Source organism: Tauraco erythrolophus, chromosome 16, assembly GCF_009769465.1.
Source record: "Tauraco erythrolophus isolate bTauEry1 chromosome 16, bTauEry1.pri, whole genome shotgun sequence".
In the NCBI taxonomy this organism is placed as follows: Eukaryota; Metazoa; Chordata; class Aves; order Musophagiformes; family Musophagidae; genus Tauraco; species Tauraco erythrolophus.
In genome coordinates, this window is record NC_141480.1 from 20,227,194 (window position 1) to 20,248,391 (window position 21,198).

Sequence of the window (21,198 nt, forward strand, 5' to 3'; positions counted from 1 at the left end):
TGCTCTCCGCAAAAGCCGCCCGCCGTCCTCCCTGGTTCGCGGCGGTTTCAAGCAGCGTCCGTGGCAGAGAGACGTTTGTCAGAAATCCCCGGGGCTTGAGGGCGTCTGAAAGCCCCCGAGCACCCCGACTCCGTGCCCCTGCAGCCCTTCCCGAGCAGCTCACACCGCTTTTTTTGTTTCTTTTGTCTCTCCGTGCCGTTAAACACGGTGCGGGCAGAGGAACGAGCCGCTCCGTGGCCAACACCCCCACCCAGCGTCGCGAGGCGGAATATTTCCCTCCGCCTTCTCTCTCCTGCCGGGCACAGCTGCTGCTTGGCACTTGGCTGCTTCAATCTGCCCTCTTCGTGCAAAAGCGAAGCCGAAAGGTGCGGTGGAAACGCTCTCCTCGCTTGCAAGCAGGATCCCTCCCGGTTTCAGAGCGCTGCTCTGGGTATCACTTCCCAGCTCGCAACTGCCAACTCTTTTTTCTCTGTTTCCTTCTGTGTTGTGCAGATATTGCAAGATCTGCCACTTCCAGAGGCTGCATTGCGGGGTTTTCCTTCTCTTCTCCCCTTGTTGGTGAGCACAGGACGGTTGTCAAGTGGGGCGGGTCACAGAAGCTCCGCTATGGAATACGAGAGCTGGTGCCAGGAGCTTTAATTACCAGGAGTATCCCTTCTACACCCAGCCGCCTGCTGACCCTCGCACCCCTGATAAGGTGTCTCACTGTAGAACACGTTCGTGAAAAACGTCCCCAGTCGCTCACAAACACCGAAATGCTGCAACCTGCTCGCGTGCTTTGGAGCTACACAGTCCCTTCTCCTCTGATGGCCCCACAGAGGCTCCGAAATACCTTAAAGCTCCCCGTACTCCGAGGGCAAACCCCAACTCCTGTACCTGTGTAAGGACATGGGGCCAACGGCTCTTGCAGATAAAAGACAAGGAAACCAACAGGTCCTGAATTAAAGCCCCGGCTGCACAAAGGCCAACGAGCAGGAGCTGACGGAGACAAGAGCAAAGACCAGAGATCTAAGGCCGCCGGTCGATGGGCCATTAAAGGAACCATTGAAATGTAAACGCCGAGAGGTTCGACCCGAAACCTTGTAAAAGACAAGGGGCTGAAAAAACCCACACTAATCTGAAAGGGTCTCGTAGGAAAGAGCAAAGTGATGACGAGATGTTTGAGGGGGGGTCTAGGAATATGCAAAGCTTATTAGAGGGTGATTAGAGGCAGGATCTAATTAGGTAAAAGGCAGAGGACAGGAGTGGATCCGGGAGGAAGAACCATGTTCTTGTTGTTGTTTTTTTGTTTGTTTGTTTGTTTGTTTTTTTAATATAGAAACTACCCACACTCCCTAGTTTCAACGATTTTCATATAATTTTCTATATGATTTCTCCATTATTTTCGTTTGCAAAACGCCCTGACCCTGTCAAACAATACTCACCACGTGAAGCCCTAGAAATTCGCTGACGCCTTCACTTGTTTTAAAATAAAAGCTGTATCAGTTGGAGAAAATAACAGTCAGGGTTGACTTCAGGATTCCCCTGTATTTCAGCTACTAGAGGACTTTGCAGGGATTTTTGCAGCCATATTTGGTGATTTCCTCTTACCGTCCCTTGACTTGGAAGCGTGGTAGGATCTAAAAGGCTCAGTTCCATCAAAGGCCAGGTCAGCTCTTTCCTCCTTTCTTCCCTCGCAGGGACGTGTCCATCTCTCCAGTTTCTATCATTATCACCAACCCAGAAATTCGATGTAAAACCAACCGTAGGCCAAATACGGGAGTAGATGCGATGAGAATGTGGCTTTTCTCCTCATTTGTTCCATGCAAAAATAACAGTAACACCTGGAATCCATGTGCTTTGTGCCCTTGCCAGTGCTCCTGACCAGCTCTCAGCACCTCTGGCAGTGGAAGGTGTAGTTGCTTCTCCATAACCCAATCCTTGGCACCACAACACAGCAGGGTAGAGACACAAGCTGAGAAGAGCTTCCACAGACACTTTCCACTCTTACTGCAGGAACCTGATAATCGTTACTCTGCTCATTTCAGAAGATAAATGGTGTCCTTCAGCTTCAGGTGTAGAAGGGTGGAAAAAAACTAGTGATACTTCACGGAGCTCCTGTCTAGGACAGTATCTTTGCGCATCAGAAGCTTCTGATGAGTGAAGCTCATATTCTTTCAGAGTTTAGAGAAGCATGAAATAAAGAAGGTCACCCACCATGCACCACTGGATAGCTAATGTTTGTGTTTTGCATTGGGTCACAACGATAAAATGGATGTGTATGAGTGGAAAAAAGAAGGTGGCACACTGTGGTTTAGGACAGACTAAGGAACCACAGACAGTGAATAGACAGGCTTCCTTGTTTGTTTTTGTTTTTTTTTTTTTTTATTAAGCGATGCCGTCTTTATCCAAAAATTAGCTTGAATTGACCGAAAATCACTTCTCCCCTTTACTCTGAGATTTGTATCTTAACATCAGAAAAGAGCTACAGCAACATGCAGCTCAGTTCCTGGTACGTCTCCACATTTCAGAACACCGTGTTATTCACGGTTATTCAAGAACCAATTCAGTATTAATTACAGGGTGAACCTCCACCGCATCTTGGCTCAGCTGCAACAGATCCTCAGAGTATCTTAAAGAAGAGAGTGCAGGTATGGCTCTGCAGACAGATCTCAGATGCAGCCCAGCATACGGTTGGCTTTCTGGGTTGCTTGCCTCATGGAAGACCACTAAGTTGGTCAGGCAAGACTTGGCCCTGGTGAAGCCATGCTGTCTGTTTCGAACCACCTCCCTCTCTCCCTGTTAACAAAGCTTCCAGGAGGATCTGTTCCAGGATCTTCCCAGGCACAGAGGTTAGGATCACAGGTTGGCAGTTCCCAGCATCCTCCTTTCTCCCCTTTTGAAAAATGGGTGCATTTTAATGAGTAGCTTGACCCAGGACTCCCACCACGCACAGCATGCCATGCAGACCCTGGTCATCCAAAAGAAAAAGCACCCCCTGGTTTCAGTTATTCAAGACATCTGAGGACTTTCTTGGAAGAAAGCCATTCTATTCATCATTTCTACTGTCACAGTAAGAGCCGTTCCCTTTTGGACTTCTTGCTCACCGGTGGCTTTCTCACCAGCACCAAGTAGGTGCTGTCTGCAGGCTACTCGGTTACAACGAGCTGAGTTTGTCCTGCTGACCAGGGATTAATGCAGCACAGCACAGCACAGCCCAGCACAGCACAGCACAGGTTTGTGCCATCGCTGATTAACTGGATTGTGGATCACTCAATCCTCAACATATAGCAGTCTTCTGGTCAGCATCACTACACCAGCCTGTCCTCAGGACTTATTTGTTATTGGGGCCGTTGTGGAAAGGATGGCTGTAGTCCTCTGCCTTTAATGAGAGTGAATTCTCTTCCTGGTAGTACTTTGCACCAGTTCCCCACCTCCTGGGGCCTATTGTAGTAGTCATTTTCCAGCTCTAATGGAACCCGTTGGTCAGCATTAACAGCAAGACTTGCTGAAGCCTTAGGCCACCAGCGGAGAAGTTTCACCCAGACATGCCTTCAGCTGAGTTAGAGTTAATTTTTTTCTTAGCAGCTGGTACAGCGCTGTGTTTTGGATTTAGAGTGAGACTGGTGTTGATAACTCACTGATGTTTTGCCTGTTGCTAAGGAGTTTTTGTCCTAAGTCTTGGACTTTGCAGTTTCCCATGTTCTGCCAGTGAGCAGGTGCGCAAGAAACGCAAACCAGAAGATAAGGAGGCTACAATTATCAGCAGAGGCAGAATAAGAACAGGTAATGGCCTGCGTGGAGACAGAGAAAGAATCTAAAAAGGTGTTAGAAGACGTCTAGACCAGAAATCACCACTGAGTCGTGTAGGCACATGAAGAACGCCTGAGGAACGCATGAAGGACAGGTGCATAGATTGTGAGGGTATAATTGTCCAGGGATTTCTTTGCCCAGGCTCCCTGTGCAGAGACACCCAGCTTGAGATGTTTTTTTCATCTGTACCATCTGAATGAATTATTTTGTTTTTAAGATTTGATGTGTGAGACTCCACTACAGGAAATGTAGGATGGAGCCTGAAGGAATCGGAAGCACCCAAGAGTAAGCAAGGAGTTGTCGCTGTGAAGGGACTCTGGTCCATTCAGCTAAAGTCTCGGGTGGTCTGTGTGACTCCTTGAACTCCTTGAACGATGTGTGAATGCTCGGGCAGCGGCTGCTCCTTTAACAGGGCTTCCTCAATACTTCCCAAAAGGAACAGGGACGCTGTCGTTGTGCCATCCGTCTTCAAAACATTTAGAATCAAACCACTTTGTGCCCGAACACCTCACAGTTGCCATCTGCAGCTGGAGCTGTCAGGAGAGTGGAAAGGTCACTCCCCCACCTCACTGCTTAGCAGAGGCCTTTGCACACCCAGGACCCCTATTAGGGTAAGGGCCACTTATGGAAGTCCCCATATGGAACCTTGAGGGACACTGTTCGTCACTGATCTCCATCCGCACATTGAGCCGTTGACCACCTCTCTGTGGATGCGACCATCCAGCCAAGTCCTCATCCACTGAATAGTCCATCCATCAATTCCATCTGTCTCCAATTTAGGGAGAAGCATGTTGTTGGGGATCTTGTCCAAGGCCTTGCAGAATTCTAGATAGATGACCTCAGTAATTCTTCTGTCATCCACTCATGTAATCACTCCATCTTAGAAGCCACTAGGTTGGTGAGGCAAGACTTGGCCCTGGTGAAGCCATGCTGGCTGTCTTGAATCATCTCCCTGTCCTCCATGTTAACATGACTTCCAGGAGGATCTGTTCCAGGATCTTCCCAGTCACAGAGGTGAGGATCACAGGTTGGTAGTTCCCAGGATCATCCTTTCTCCCCTTTTGAAAAATGGGTACAATGTTTCTCTTTTTTGCAGTCACCAGGGACTTCACCTGATTGCCATGACTTTTCAAATGTCATGGAGAGTGGTTTGGCAAATACATCAGCCAGTTCCCTCAGGACTTTGAGATGGATCTCACTATGTTCCAGAGACTTACATATATTCAGGTTCCTCGAGTGCTTTCGATCTTGATCTTCTCTTACAGTGGGAGGAACTTTGCTCCCCCAGTCCTCATCCTGTGGTCCATCCACTCGAGAGCTGTGCGAAGAGAGATTGCCCGGGAAGACTGAGGCAAAAAAGTTGTCGAATACCTCAGCCTTCTCCTTGTCTCTTGTTACCAGTTTGTCAGTCGTGTTCATGGCGGAGGGGTACATTTTCTTTGACTCTCCTTTTCTGGCTGACATATGTGTAGAAGATCTTCTTCTTATTATTCTTTGTGTCCATTGCCAAGTTATACTCCAGCTGTGCCTTAGCCTTCCTGACCCATACCTGCACGACCGGGCAACGTCCATATATTCTTCCCAGGATACCTCTCCGTGCTTCCATGCCTGTGCATTTCCTTCTTGCCCCTTAGCTGCATCAGCAGGTCTTGATTCCACCACGCCTGTCTCTTGCCTTCTTTGCCTGATTTCTTACAGGTGGAGATCAAGAGCTCTTACACTCTGTGGAAAGCATCCTTAAATACCAGCCAGCTCTGTTCTGCTCCCTTTCCCTGAGGGCCCTTTCCCAGGGGTTTCCATTGACTTATTCCTTCAACAGCTGGAAGTTGGCTTTCCTACAGTTCAAGGTCCTGCCTTTACTCTTTGCCTTACCCCTATCCCTCTGGACTGTGAAATCCACCAGGGGATGATCACTGCAGCCCTGGCTGCCTCTGATCTTGATGTCTCTGATCAGCTCGCCTGCTTGGTGACCAAGTATGGGTCCTGTATTGCACTCCCTGTGGTAGGGCTGCCTATTACCTGGCCTAAGAATTTGTCCCACCTAAAGAGTGCTCCCATTTCAGTCATTCAAGCCATTTGAAGACTTATTTGCAAGAAAGCAATTCTATTCATCATTTCTACTGTCACAGTAAGAGACGGTCACATGCAGACTTCTTGCTAGCTGGAGGCTTTCTCATGGAGGAAATGGCCTCAAGCTGTGCCAAGGGGAGATTTAGATTGAATATTAGCAGACATTTCTTCACCAAAGCATTGTCAAGCATTGGCACAGTCTGCCCTGGCAAGTGGTTGAGTCATCACTCCTGGAAGTAGCTACAAGAGGCTCCTTAGGGACATGGTTTACTGGTGAACATGGCAGTGTTAGGTCAACACTTGGACTGATGGTCCAAAGGATCTTTTCCAAGCCAAATAGTTCCATGATTCTTCTCAGGTTAACTGAACAGTGGGTTGTTCACTCCTCGATGTACAATTGTCTTTGCTACATCAGCTTGTCCTCAGGACTTACCTTTTTATCGGGGCCTTGTGGAAAGGACGGCTGTAGCCCTCTGCATTTCCCAAGAGCAAAGCCTCTCCCCAGCAAGAATTTTTGTTCACCAGTTGCCCAGTTCCTGGGGCTCCCTCAAATACTTCCCCAAAGGAACAGGGACGCTGTATTTGCACCATGCATCTGCTGAAACTCCAACACCTTTGGTGTCACAAACACTTTGTGCTTAAACACCTCATAGTCACCATCTGCAGTTGAAGCTGTTGGGAGAGTTGGAAAGGTCACACCCCCCCTCACTGCTTTGCAGAGGCCTTTGCACACCCAGGGCCCCTCTTAGGGTAGGGGCCACTTTCCCCTCCCCTGCATCTATCTGGGCCCTGGTGCAGCCAGAAGCTCAGTGCTCAGAACCCCCACAGATGCCTCACAGCAAGTCCCTGCTCCCACCATATTCCTGAACTCATCCTCAAACTGCAGAAATATACCTGCTCAACCTCACCTCAGCCAAGGGACAGAGCTTTCCCACAAACAACATCTCCACAAAGATGACTGTCTCCACACAAGGTGTTCATGTATTGTCTTTATTTCACTTTTACACACAAGGGTATCCAGTTCACAACTTCATAACTGCAGCACAACACACAGTGAGGGTTTCCAAATATCCCTCTGAATGAAGGCTACACTGCCTTCATTCAAGCAACCCTTTTTTATATGCGGGGTGACCATCCTTCTTCAGAGGAACAGGCAAGACAATGCTCAAACACAGTTCACAGAGGAGAAGGAGAAAGGGCAAAAGGAGAAGGCAAATGCTCTAACACAAACCCACAAAATCCTATCGGGACAGCTTTCCACTCCCACCACAAAGCATCTTAATTCAAGAACAACAATGACGTGACCAACCTCAACCACCCTTTTCCAAGTTCATCTCGATTCTACCTTCAGACAAAGTCCTTAGAAGCAACTTGTGGAGTTTCCTTCCAACGCTCCACTGACAATGAACATGTTGTCACATCTCTGTGCAGTTACAGTCTATTCACAGGCAATTCCACTGTGTCAAAAGTCAAGCAAGCGGGGCAGAGGAACAGCTGGGCCAAACAGGGAACTCCGCGCGGAGCTCAAGAGGAAAACCAAAACAACTGTGGAATTAATCTCAGAGTACTAAAGGAGCTGGTGGATGTTATTGCAGGACCCCTCTTCATCAGCTACCAAAGGTCTTGGGAGTCTGGGGAGGTCCTCACTGACTGCAAGCTAGCCAATGTTCTTCCTGTTTACAAGAAGGGAGTGAGGAGAGGCCCAGGGAACTACAGACCTGTTAGTTTCACCTCAGCTCCTGGAAAAATCATAGAGAAGATCATACTGGGTACCTCTGAAAGGCATTTCAACAGCAATGCACCAGGCACAGTCAGCAGGAGTTCACCAAGGGAAACTCCTGTTTAACTAATTTGATATTCTTTTATAAGACCACCCACCTTGTGGATGAAGGGAAGTTGGTGGACGCAGTTTATCTGGATTTTTGTGAGGCTTTTGATACTGTCCCTCACAGTGTCTTAAGGGAAACATTGTCCAACTGTGAGATAAGCAGGTTCATGGTGAGCTGGGTGAAGAACTGGCTGAAGGGCAGGTCTCAAAGGGTTGTAGTGAATGGGGAACATCTGACTGGTGACAACTCACCAGCGGTGTTCCTCCAGGTTTAATTCTAGGGCCTGTTCTGTTCAATGTATTTATCAATGATCTGGATGCAGGAGTTGAAGGCATCATTAGCAACTTCGCTGATGATACCAAACTGGGAGGTGCTGTTGACTGTCTTGGGGGACAAGAGGCCTCGCAGAGGGATCTAGATAGACTGGAGTATTGAGGAATCATCAATGACATGAAATGTAGCAAGTTCTAATGCTGGATTCTGCACCTGGGATGGAGTAACACTGAGCACAAGTATAGATTGGGAGAGCTGCTGCTCTACAGAGGAGCTCTGCAGAAAGGGATCTGGGGAGAATGCTTCAAATCTATGTGAGGTGCAGTCTTGACATCAGGAAGCATTTCTTTACAGAGAGGGTGGTCAAACTCTGGAACAGGGTTCCTACAGTGGTGGTCAATGCCACAAACCTGTCAGTGTTTAAGAGACACTTGAACAATGCCCTTGGAAACATGCTAGAACTTTTGGTCAGCCCTGAAACGGTCAGGCAGTTGGACTAGATGATCTTTGTAGGACCCTTCCAACTGAAATATAATATTCTGCTCTATTCTATTCTATCCTGCCCTATCCTATCCTATCCTATCCTATCCTATCCTATCCTATCCTATCCTATCCTATCCTATCCTATCCTATCCTATCCTATGCTATAATATTCTATCCCATTCCATTCCATTCCATTCCATTCCATTCCATTCCATTCTGCAAAGTTCAGCTCACGAGTTGTAATATTAAAGTGGCTTTGAGGTGAGACACGGTTGCTGCTCCCTGGAACAGAACGCGGTTGGCATGGACAAGGCCCGCCCTGGCCAAACAGAACTTACAATGTCCTTGAAATGGGGAGCAGAGTGGTATGAAGATACCACGGCTCGTCCCTGTCACCAGGGATAATGGCTGGCAAAGGGAACCGCACAGCTGTAAAGAAAGATGGATCACAACTGTTGCCTCAACAATGGTGGTGAATGGAGTTAGGACACCAAGACCCAGCCAGGCATTTACCTGGGCAATTTGTCCATGTTAATGTCTAACAAGTTGCAAAATTCTTGTCCTTTAGGTGAACTTTGCTCATTATAACACCAAAACACACCTCCATCCAAAAGCTACCTGCCTCCAGGCTGTGACCACCCCTCACTGAGCATGTGCCCTGAATTTCTTCTAGTCTACACCTTTAAATCAAAGTGAGGAAAATTTACACCAATCCTGACAAAGATATGCATGACCGGAGTCACTCAATCTGCACCGGAAATTATAAAAATGGCTTAAGTTCTCTTAAGTTGTTGGCAGTGTTGGGGGAAGACCTCCATTGGAACGTCTGGGATAAGCCGACAGGCTGGACCTCTCTTCTTCTCCCTTACCTATTGGGTAAGAGCTCTGTGTGACGCGCGCTCAGTTACTAACATCTTGCAGCTACTTAGAATTATCCCGGATCAGTTTTGTTTTCGCAGTCAGTACCTGTCACCGGCTGTCTCTGAATCTGTATCCTGTCACAAGCACATGTAATAAAATTTGTCACGTATAAATATAAGTTTCCGGAAACTTCAACAACTGCTACAGGAGATATAAGGTATTTGCCAGGTGCGCTGCCCATGAGGGTCCCTGAACAGGTCACACGAACACCTTCTGACTTAGCGGAATCTCCAGAGGGATTTGTCCCAGTGACGCTGTCAGCATAAGCCTGACAGACCGGCCAAATTGTAAATGGTTCAAGGTAACCTCCCTTCTCCTTAAATGGTGTGTGGCAGGTGGGTCAGGTACAAGGGCCTTGTCTTTCTTGGGAAACTGGTAGACTGTTCAAATTGAAAAGGGCTCGAGCTAGTCCCCCTCTCTATCCTCTATTGACCTAACATTGTGTCTAATAGTGACATCCATTCTGTTCCGTTCCATTCTGTTCCATTCCATGACATTCCATTCAATCCAAACAACATCTGTGCTGCTCTATATCCAAGGCAATCCCAAGGGCAAGGCCACCCATGCCCCAGTACGGGCCAAAGGAAACCCTTGTCATTCATTTTGCCTCTCTCTCCTAGAGAAGGTGAGACTGCTGTACTCAGAAGGTCCAAATTCCCTTCTTGCCTGCTGAGCTGGAATTGTGCACATCACAATAATTAGATGTGAACAACTCCCTGCTTCACTGGGCAGCCCTACAGCAGCACATGGAAACACACAACAGCTGTACAGACAGACAGAGTGACCAGAAAGCAAAACACACAGAGCCCACACACCTGGGAAAAAGACATCCAGGACCCAGAGAAGAAAGAGCCCCGTGTGCACCACACTGTAACACAGTGCTCACAACTTTCGTGCTTTTCTGACCCAGAACGAGGGCTACATGCATTTCAGCCAGGATGTGATTTCTCTGCCCGACCGTGCCGTCGTGTTACATCACAGAAGAAGAGGTCCATGGTCTGGCCTCACAGCAACTGAGACGAGCTCAGCTGGGGGCCCTGGACCTAACCCCACCCTCAAAGCATTTCAGAAACAGACTTAACAAACATGAAACATACTATTACCAGACTGAGGGAGCCTTTACTTTCTTTTGGTTGCTTTTGTTTTTTTGGAGGGGGACACCACCATCCTTAGGAATTTGAGAGAAATCAGTGACACCCATGGCAAATGCAGATTTACTCACTGGCCCTCGTTGTAGCCCAGACCTCTTCCTATGCAAGGCAGGAAGCTGACTCCACACTAGTTAAAGGAAAGACTATTGAACTGCTCCGCGGAGAGCATCCCAGGGTTGTCTGGTGCCACGTCCTCCATGACGAGGGGGCCACGGGGGAAATCTTGTTCCTCCTCAGTGCCCCCACCCATGGCACAGTGCTGTGGGGGCAGGCTGGGGAGGATGGGCTTCAGGAATTTGAACTCGCTGTTGCCCAAGCCCGTCGTGAGGCTGATCTCATAGCAATACGCGTGGGGCAGGGTCCCCACGGTGGCTGCATCAGCCAGGCCACTCTGCAAGTTGTCAGCGCTGTAAAGCACGTGTCCACCCTTCAGCTCCTTCCTCTTGCACACCTTGCGAGTCACAAAGGCTGCTGTGAAGATGAGGAAGACGAGGGAGATGAAGACCAAGGAAATGATTAAATAGGCTGTCAGGGAGCCATCCTCATCCTCCGTGGTCAGGCCGCTGTGCGGTAGGTGCATGTCCGAGAAGTCATGGAGCAGGAGTACAGTCAGGGCTGCGGTGGCCGACAGCGGTGGCCGCCCATTGTCTCGCACCAGGACGACGAGCTTCTGCTTCACGGTGTCTCTCTCCGTCATCGGCCTCCTCAGCCGCACCTCCCCGCTTTGGGCACCCACTGCAAACAGCCCAGGCTCGGTGGCCCTCAGCAGCTGGTATGAGAGCCACGAGTTCTGTCCTGAGTCGGCGTCAATGGCCACCACTTTGGTGACAAGGTACCCCGCCTCAGCCGACATGGGCACCAGCTCGCTGGACAGTGGGCTGCTGTCCTGGGCTGGGTGCAGCACCAGCGGCGCATTGTCATTTTCATCCACCACGACAAGACGGACGGTGACATTGGCACTGAGGGGAGGTGACCCCGCATCGCAGGCGCTCACCAGGACCTCGATCTGCCTCACCTGCTCGTAGTCCAGAGGCCGCAGCACAAACACCTGCCCGTTCTCAGAGTTCACCGAGATGCAGGAGCAGGGAGGCTGCTCTGCAGGCTGGGCTGGTGCCAGGGAATACGTCACCTTGGCATTGGGACCCAGGTCAGCATCTGCGGCACTTACGGCTCCAACGAGCACCGTAGGGACATTGTTCTCACGCACGTACATGGTGTACAATGTCTGGTTGAAGACAGGAGCGTTGTCATTCACATCGGAAATGTCCACTGTGAAGGTGTGGGTGCTGGTTAGGGGAGGGGACCCCGCGTCTGATGCTATGACAGTCAGGTGGTACTGAGCAATCTCCTCCCGGTCCAGTGTGCTCACGGTCACCAGCTCGTAGTAATTTTTATAGGCCAGCCGCAGGGAGAATGACAGCTGGTCCTCAAGGGAGCAGGAGATCCTCCCGTTGGTACCTGCATCCCGGTCCCTGACAGTAAAGAGGGCGACCACTGTCCCAGGTAGTGCATTCTCAGGGAGGGGGCTGCTGAAGGAACTGACCACTACCTCTGGTGCATTGTCATTCACATCCACCACCTCCACCAACACCTTGCAGATTGCTGAGAGGCCCCCACCATCTGTGGCCCTCACACTGAGCTCGTATTTATCTGCTTCCTCAAAGTCCAGGGGCTTTGTGAGTTTAATTTCACCGCTCATTGGGTCAATCGCAAATGTCGAGTGGCTCTGGCCCAATGCTTGGCTGAACTGATAGGAGATATCCCCATTAACTCCCTCATCTTGATCGGTTGCCACCACGCTGAGAACCACAGAGCCCTCTGGGGCATTTTCCAAAACCTGTCCAATATACAGCTCCTGTGTAAAGATCGGAGCATTGTCATTTGCATCAAGAATGACAATGTGGATTTGGGTGGTCCCACTCCTGGGTGGAGAACCCCCGTCCACTGCAATGAGACTGAAATCCACCTCTGCCTGCTCCTCTCTGTCGAGAGGCTTTTCCAACACCAGTTCCACATACTCCTTGCCCTTAACCCGACTCCCAAAGGAGACACTAAAGTACTCATTGTCGGGAGCGATGCTGTAAGCCTGGATGCTGTTGCTGCCAACATCCAGGTCCCGAGCCCCATCCAGAGGGAAACTCGAGCCTGGGTCAGTCTTCTCCGAGATCTTAAAGGTGACTCGTTCCTCCGGGAAAAGGGGCGAATGGTCATTGATGTCCTCCAGGGCCACCTCGAGCCGGAAGAACTGCAGGGGGTTTGCCAGCAGCAGCTCGAAGGGCAGCGTGCACATCGCGGCCCGCCCGCACAGCTCCTCCCGGTCCAGCCTCTCGGCCACGACGAGGCGGCCGGTGCCGCGCTCCAAGAGAAAGTGCTGCCGGCCGTCCTCCGAGGCCAGGCGGGCGCGGCGAGCCGACAGCTGCGCCGGGGCCAGCCCCAAGTCCTCCGCCACGTTGGCGACCACGGAGCCGCTCGCCCCCTCCTCGGCTACGGAGTAGCGGATGGGCTCGCAGCGAGCGTGCGGCAGGCAGAGCAAAGCAGAGAGACAAAGCACTTGCCTTGCGATCGCCATCCCGGGCCGCCGGACAGCCTCCGTCTCGCCGATCGCCCGCGCAGTCCTCCGCGGAAAGCGGCGCCCGGCAGCAGCGCGGCGCGGAGGGGCGGGGGGCGGTCGCCTTCTCTCCGTCCCTCTGTCCGTGCGTCCGTCCGTCCGTCCCTCTCGCCCAGTGCGGCCGGCGGCCCGGCAGCGCCTGGCCCGGGGCTCCGCTCGCCGCCGCTCGCCGCCGCCGCGGCTGCCCGGCTGGGCTGGGCTGGGCAGGGCCGGGCTGGGCTCGGCCGCCTCCCCGCCCGCAGCCGCTCGGCGCCGCCTTGGCCGGGAGCGCCACCCTGCGGCCCAAGGCGGGACTGCGCCCGCCGCCGCCCGCTGCCCGCGCTGCCGCCGAGCCCGGCCTTAGTCCCCAAATGCCGCTCTGGGGGCGGCTCGTTCCTCGGCCCTGGCTGTGACAAGGGACCTTCGCCACAGCAGCCTCACCCGACCGAGTTCCGAGGGGGTTTTACTGGTTTATGGGAAAAAACACACAAACAAACATAGCAACAGAAAGCTTCTTGACGCCACATATTCCACAGTGCCTTAAGTTTATTGGAAGCAGTTTAGCAGATTTACTGGAACATCACAAACAGTACTAATTCTACTTCATGCTCGCCAATTCCCAGCTTATCGGGAAAAAAGAAAAGATACATTGGTCAAAGCTCACTCTTTACAGTATGGACAACCTGCAAATTCCTAGTCAACTATACAGTGTGTGCCAACATCAGTCATTTCTGATGTCATCAACTTCTGCTTGTTATTAAGGAATTCCTTTGCAAGCACCACTTAGTTTTGCTTAATATCTACTTGGCCTGGTATGGAACAGAGTGCAGAAAATCAGGACACCATTACAGAGCCCTCTCCATAAGGTAAAATAACACAGAAAAAAAATTTATATAGGGAAAAGTTTTCTTGATTATCTGCTTTCAGGTTTCAGGATTTCATTTAACCTCTAGAAGCAGTAGCACTCTCACAACCACACACCAAGTCTCAGTGTAATGAACATGCAACACAGTCCTCCTCCTCCATCCATCTCACGATTACAACACACCTACACGAATCATGTCCTGCGCAAGAGGAGAGCAGTTTTGCTCTCTCAAAGAGAAGCCTTAGACCTCCCTGGGCCTTTTTTGGTGGGTGTTTGCTCTCTTCAGCCTCTTTGCCCTGTGGGAGGACAGACATGCTTGTCTCTCTCCTCACTTACTGGTGGGCGAGCCAAGGGTTTTGAGCAGAGTTGACATTTAGCTCCATCGCCCTGTTTGCAGGGCAAGCTGCTTCCCCAGGTCTGGGACCTGTGTCTTCGGAGAGGGGAGCTCTGCCCTGCAAAGAACAGAGAGGTGGAGGTTGTGATTTGGGCGCTGAAGGTAAGCAGGGCCTGCCTTACACCACTGCGTGTGTGACACCACTCTTCTCTACCCAGGACTAAAGAGGAGTTTGGACCAGGCGGTGGGTCTGTGACCGGAACGGCGTCAATCTAAAGCTCGAAATCATACGCCACTGTGGACATCCTTGTCTCACCTGAGGCTACTGCGACTACAGTTCTGAGAACCCGCAGTGAAGCGAGTTCAAGTCATCACTGGTTATGAAATATCCAACTGTTTTTACGTGAACATTAGATGGAGTTTGTGGGTCTTCAGCCTCATCTATGTTCTTTGTCTGGACTCTTGAGAAGTGCTAGATGGATCCCTGGAAACTAGTAATCCTATGAGGAGAGGAGGAGCTGTATCAGTGGCCACCTCCTGTCTCCCCAATGCTCTTTGAACAGCCAGAGTTTAAAGAGCATCACAAACATGACTCATTTTATGTGAGAAACATGACTTATCTGGGAAGAGAAGTGCTGGTGCTGTGTGGGATCACCCGATTGAGTGAGGAAGGGACTGGGAGGGCGGGTTGTAATGCCCCGGTATCAACATTTTTATGGCAAAAAAAGCCATAAAGTCCATTCAAGCCACAAACACAAAAGCGAAGTTAATGGCAGAGAACCTCACCTCCTACAACAGCTTGTAAGTTCAGCACTGCCACCACCCTGGTGAACCGTACTTGGCAGCGCGAGCACCAGCTCCTAATAGGAGTGCGGGAGACAGCGACAATCCTCTCCTCCCGCCCCAGCGCCTCCTCCTCCACCAGCTCCGCAACATCGATAGTCCTTACTCCCAGCAGTGATCCCCACCAATCCACCCACCCACCCCCTTCCCGCGCTGCTCCCTCCCCGCTCCCCCCTCGCCTCGGCCCGAACACGCCCCTCACCTGTGCAGCCCAGTCGCCTTCTTCGCCGAGGTTGGCCGCCTCTTGCGAGCACAGCGAGCTCCGCGCTTGGGCCGGGCCGGCGGGCAGCCCGGCGGGGAAGCAGGGCAAGAGGGGCCTGAGGAAGCGGAAGTCGCTGTTGACGGTGCCGGCGGCGAAGCAGACGTCGTAGACGTAGCTGCGGGGCAGGGAGCCGGCGTCGCTCTCCGGGGCAGCCTTGGGGAAGGTGGGCAAGGTGTCCGCCTCGCTCCGCCCGGCCCGCCGCACCTTCAGCACCACGGCGGCCAGCGCGGTGGCCAGGAAGAGCGCCGAGACGCAGGCCAGGGAGGCGATGAGGTAGAGGGTGAGCGGCCCGTCGGGCTCGGCGGCCGGCGCCTCGTCGCTCAGGCGCAAGTGCGCCTCGGAGAAGCCGTCGGCCAGGGCGATGGCCAGGGTGGCGGTGGCGGAGCGCGGCGGCTGCCCGCGGTCTCGCACCAGCACGACGAGCCGCTGCCGGGGCGGGTCCCTCTCGGCCACGGCCCGCGCCGTGCGCACCTCGCCGCTGTGCAGCCCCACGCGGAACAGCCCCGGCTCCGTCGCCTTCGCCAGCTCGTACGACAGCCACGCGTTCTGCCCCGCGTCCGCGTCCACCGCCACCACCTTGGCCACCAGGTAGCCCGCGCGCGCCCAGCGCGGCACCAGCTCGCCCGACGCCGCGCTGCCCTCGGCCCGCGGGTGCAGCACCACGGGCGCGTTGTCGTTCTCGTCCCGCACCAGCACGCGCACCACCGCCTGGCCGCTCAGCGCCGGCGCCCCGCCGTCGGCGGCGCGCACCGCCACCTCGAAGGCGCGCACCTGCTCGTAGTCCAGCGGCCGCACCACGTAAACGTCCCCGGTCTCGGCGTTCACCGCCACCTCGGGCTGCTCCTCACCCTCCTGCCACACCAGCGCGTACCTGACGCGCGCGTTCTCTCCCGCGTCCGCGTCCGTCGCCTTCACGCTGCCGATCCGCAGCATCGGGCCGTTGTTCTCCGCCACCGACATGCTGTACAGCTCCTGGCTGAACGCCGGCGCGTTGTCGTTCACGTCGCCGATCTGCACCAAGATGCTTTCCCGAGAGCTCAGCCGCCTCCTGCCCCAGTCCCTGGCGGTCACCGTGATGTTATACTCGGCCGTCCTCTCCCTGTCCAGCGCCGCGCTCGTTCGCAGTTCGTAGTAACCGTCGGAAGTGGGAGTGAGACTGAAGGGCACGTCGCCCTCGATCGAGCACTCCGTCCTGCCGTTGTCGCCGGAGTCCCGGTCCCGCACACTGAACAGGGCCACCACGGTGCGGGCCGGGGCGTCCTCGGGAATGGAGGCTGTCAGGGAGGTGAGCGCTATCTCCGGGGCGTTGTCATTCACGTCCAAGATCTCCACATGCACTTTGCAATGCGCAGACAGCCCCCCGCCGTCCGTGGCTCTCACCATCATCTCGTGGCCTTTCTCTTCCTCGAAGTCCAGGTTGCCCGAGACCCGAATCTCTCCGGTGTCCGGGTTCAGCTCGAAGAGCTGCCGGGACCGCTCCGGTGTCTGGGTGAAGGCGTACCGCACTTTCCCGTTGGACCCTGCGTCGGGATCGGCGGCCGCGACTCTGACCACCAGCTGCTCCGGGGGGCTGTTCTCGGCCAGGCGCACCTCGTAGACCTCCCGGCTGAACACCGGGATGTTGTCGTTGGCATCGAGCACCACGATCCGGATCTGAGCCGTGCCCGACCTGGGTGGCGAGCCCCCGTCGGTAGCGGTGAGGATTAAATTCATCTCCGGCTGCTCTTCGCGGTCCAGCTGCCGCTCTAGGACGAGCTGCGGGTATTTGACTCCGTCTTTCCTTGTGCCGAGAGCGAGGGAGAAGCACGAATTGGACCCGAGGCTGTAGTTCTGCAAACCGTTACTGCCCACGTCCTTGTCCTGGGCGCTTTCCAGAGGAAAACGAGTCCCAGGAGGTGTCGTTTCCAGAATCTCTAAAACCATCTCCTTCTCTGGAAACACGGGCGAGTTGTCGTTCACATCACGAACCTCCACCTCCCCTCGGATCAGCTGCAACGGATTTTCAAAGAATAGCTGAAAGAAGAGCGTGCAGCTATCGCTCCGCGGGCACATCTCCTCTCGGTCCAGCGACTCCGTTACCGTCAGGACTCCGGTGTTTTGATTGAGGCGGAAAAGCCGCTCGTTCCCCTCGGACACAACGCGGGCCTTGCGAGCCGCGAGCTGGCTCGGAGAAAGCCCCAGGTCCTTGGCGAGATCGGCCACCAAGGAGTCCCTCTGCATTTCCTCGGCCAGAGAATAGCGGAGGGTTTCGGCCCCGCTCTGACACACGCACACGCTCACAATCAACCAGATCACTTGCCTCTCGCTGCCTCCGCTCCGGCTCCCCCACGCCATTGCTCTCCGCAAAAGCCGCCCACCGTCCTCCCTGGTTCCCGGCGGTTTCAAGCAGCGTCCGTGGCAGAGAGACGTTTGTCAGAAATCCCCGGGGCTTGAGGGCGTCTGAAAGCCCCCGAGCACCCCGACTCCGTGCCCCTGCAGCCCTTCCCGAGCAGCTCACACCGCTTTTTTTGTTTCTTTTGTCTCTCCGTGCCGTTAAACACGGTGCGGGCAGAGGAACGAGCCGCTCCGTGGCCAACACCCCCACCCAGCGTCGCGAGGCGGAATATTTCCCTCTGCCTTCTCTCTCCTGCCGGGCACAGCTGCTGCTTGGCACTTGGCTGCTTCAATCTGCCTTCTCCGTGCCGAACCGAACCCGAAAGGTGCTGTGGAAACGCTCTCCTCGCTTCCAAGCACAATCCCTCCCGGTTGCAGAGCGCTGCTCTGGGGATCACTTCCCAGCTCGCAACTGCCAACATTTTTCCTCTGTTTCCTTCTGTGTTGTGCAGGTATTGTATTATCTGCCACTTCCAGAGGCTGCATTGCGGGGTTTTCCTTCTCTTCTCCTCTTGTTGGTGAGCACAGGACAGTTGTCAAGTGGGGCGGGTCACAGAAGCTCCGCTATGGAATACGAGAGCCGGTGCCAGGGAAAGATCCCGAAAGCAAATGCTTTCCCATCGCCGCTGCCCCCAGCTCACCGGCACACTGGAATGAGCACATCATCCTTCTGCTGTTTTCTTCACATTGTGTATCACACCTCGCCTAAAGGACACGTAACTTTTTTTCCCTTTAATTACCAGGAGTATCCTCCCCCCTCCCCGCCTCCTGCTGATCCTCGCACCCCTGATAAGGGCTGTCCCTGTACAACGCATTCCTTAAAAATGTCCCCAGCCGCACACAAACCCCAAAATGCTGCAACCTGCTCGCGGCCGTCTAAGGCCGCCGGTCGACGGTCCATTACAGGAACCATTCAAGTGTAAACGCCGAGAGGTTCGACCCGAAACGTTGTAACGGGGAGGAAAAAAACCCCACAAACCACTTATTTGAAAGGGTCTCGTAGGAAAGAGAAAGTGATGACGAGATGTTTGAGGGGGGTTCTAGGATTATGCAAAGCTTATTAGAGGGTGATTAGAGGCAGGATCTAATTAGGTAAAAGGTAGAGGGAAGGAGTGGACCTGGGAGGAAGAACCGGAAAAGGAACCACGCTGTTTGTGTGGGGATATTTTTTTTTTTGGGGGGGGGGAAGGGGTGTTTGTTTGTTTGTTTTTTTTGGTTTTAATATAGAATGTATGCCAACCTCCTTCGTTTTAACACTTCTTCTGTAATTATCTAGATGTTTTCTTCATTATTTTTGTGTGCAAAAATCCCTGACCCTGTCAAACAATACTTACCAGGTGAAGTCTTAGAAATTCGCATTCACTTGTTTTGAAAGAAAAGCTTCGGACCGTATCAGTAGGAGAAAGTAACAACCAGGGTTGACTTCAGGATTCCCTTGAATTTCAGCTACTAGAGGACTTTGCAGGGATTTTTGGTGATTTTTTGTTACTGCCCCTTTACTTGGAAGCATGGTGGGATCTAAAAGGCTCAGTTCCATCAAAGGCCAGGTCAGCTCTTTCTTCCTTTCTTCCCTTCCAAGGACGTGTCCATCTCTCCAGTTTCTATCATTATCACCAACCCAGAAACTTGATGTAAAACATAGGCCAAGTAGGTCAGCAGACGCGATGGGAACGTGGCTTCTCTCCTCATTTGTGCCATGCAAAAATAACAGTACCACCTAGAATCCATGTGCTTTGTGCCCTTGCCAGTGCTCCTGATCAGCTCTCAGCACCTCCGGCAGCGGATGGTGTAGTTGTTTCTCCATAACCCAATCCTTGGCACCACTACGCAGCAGGGAAGAGACACGAGAGCTTCCACAGACACTTCCCATGCTGACTGCAGGATCCTGTAATTGTTACTCTCCTCATTTCAAATGATAAATGGTGTCCTTCAGCTTCAAGTATAGAAGGGTGGAAGAGGAATGGGAATCCTTAATGGAGCTCTTGGCTAGGGCAGTAATTTTGAGCATCAGAAGATGCTGCTCTAAGAGTGAAGCTCATATTCTTTCAGATTTTAGAGATGCACTAAATAAAGTGAGTCACTCTCCGTGCACCACTGGATGGCTAATGTTTGAGTTTTCTGTTGGGTCACAACAATAAAATGGATGCGTAAGAGTGGAAAAAAGAAGGCGGCACACTGTGGTTTAGGACAGACTAAGGAACCACAGCCGTAGGAAGAATGTAATTTACATAACTGTGTCAGAGAATTCAGTTATCTGCTTGAGCACACAGGGGTGCTGCAGGCTTCCTCGTTTTTTGGTTTAGTAATGACGTGTTTATCCTAGGAAGGGAGCTTAAAATGACTGAAAAATCAGTTCTCCTCTTTACTCTGAGATTTACACAGAGTTCTGGCTCTTGCTCGGGCAAATTATGAAACACATTTCCCACCAGAAGTCTTTGGCAAATAAACGCAAATTCCCTGGCATTGGGCACTTTTAAGGTTCAGCTGGACAGGGCACTGGGTCATCTCTATAGAGAGAGTGCTTTGGAAAGAAAGGTTGGACCACATGATCCTTCAGGTCCCTTCTGGTGTTTTGTGATCCTGTGATTCACTTTCTTACGTCCTTCTTGAGACATTTGGTTTGGCACTAATGATCAAAGCCAGTGTGGAATGTCTACAAGGCATCCTGTACAAACCTTCTGTTAGACACATTTAACAAAGAGGTGTGCTATGGGCAGAGGTAGCAAACATCGCTCATGTGTTGTGTACGACATCTTCCAGAAGTCAGAGAGACAATCGAGGTGTTTTCAAGCACAGGCTGGTTGCGGGAAGCTCAGAGTTTTGTCTATTTTCAGTTACACAAGGAGATCTCCAGCTCTTGTATGTCCTCTCCCAAAGTAATTTGAAGCCAAGAACCAATTCAGTATTAATTACAGGGTGAACCTCCACCACACCTTGGCTCAGCTGCAACAGATGTTCAAAGAGTATCTTAAAGCAGAGAGTGCAGGTATGGCTCTGCAGACAGATCTCAGATGCAGCCCGGCAGATGGTTGTCTTTCTGGGTTGCTTGCCTTATGGAAGACCACTAAGTTGGTCAGGCAAGACTTGGCCCTGCTGCAGCCTGTTTTGCCTGTTGCTAAGGAGTGTTTATCCGAAGTCTTGGACTTTGCAGTTTGCCATGTTCTGCCAGTGAGCAGATGCGCAAGAAATGCAAACCAGAAGATAAGGAGGCTACAATTATCAGCAGAGGCAGAATAAGAACAGGTAATGGCCTGCGTGGAGACAGAGAAAGAATCTAAAAAGGTGTTAGAAGACGTCTAGACCAGAAATCACCACTGAGTCGTGAAGGCATGTGAAGGCAAGTGGTTGAGTCATCACTCCTGGAGGTACCTACAAGAGGCTTCTTAGGGACATGGTTTACTGGTGAACATGGCAG

General features: G+C 52.3%; 2 protein-coding genes across 2 annotated transcripts; both read right to left on the reverse strand.

Annotated features, from left to right (window-relative positions):
• Nucleotides 1-10,646: 10,646 nt before the first annotated feature.
• Nucleotides 10,647-13,088, reverse strand: LOC147527675 (protocadherin beta-15-like). Its single transcript, XM_086621853.1, has one exon. It carries the CDS (start codon nucleotides 13,086-13,088, stop codon nucleotides 10,647-10,649), a length of 2,442 nt encoding a protein of 813 aa, XP_086477979.1.
• A 1,983-nt stretch (nucleotides 13,089-15,071) lies between these two features.
• Nucleotides 15,072-17,744, reverse strand: LOC104376528 (protocadherin beta-16-like). Its single transcript, XM_009983120.2, has one exon. The coding sequence runs from the start codon at nucleotides 17,742-17,744 to the stop codon at nucleotides 15,072-15,074; it is 2,673 nt and encodes an 890-aa protein (XP_009981422.2).
• Nucleotides 17,745-21,198: the final 3,454 nt, after the last annotated feature.

Bases quoted from the DNA above. Each gene is read 5' to 3' on its own strand.
- LOC147527675 (XM_086621853.1), bottom strand. From the start codon at position 13,088: ATGGCGATCGCAAGGCAAGTGCTTTGTCTCTCTGCTTTGCTCTGCCTG.
- LOC104376528 (XM_009983120.2), bottom strand. From the start codon at position 17,744: ATGGCGTGGGGGAGCCGGAGCGGAGGCAGCGAGAGGCAAGTGATCTGG.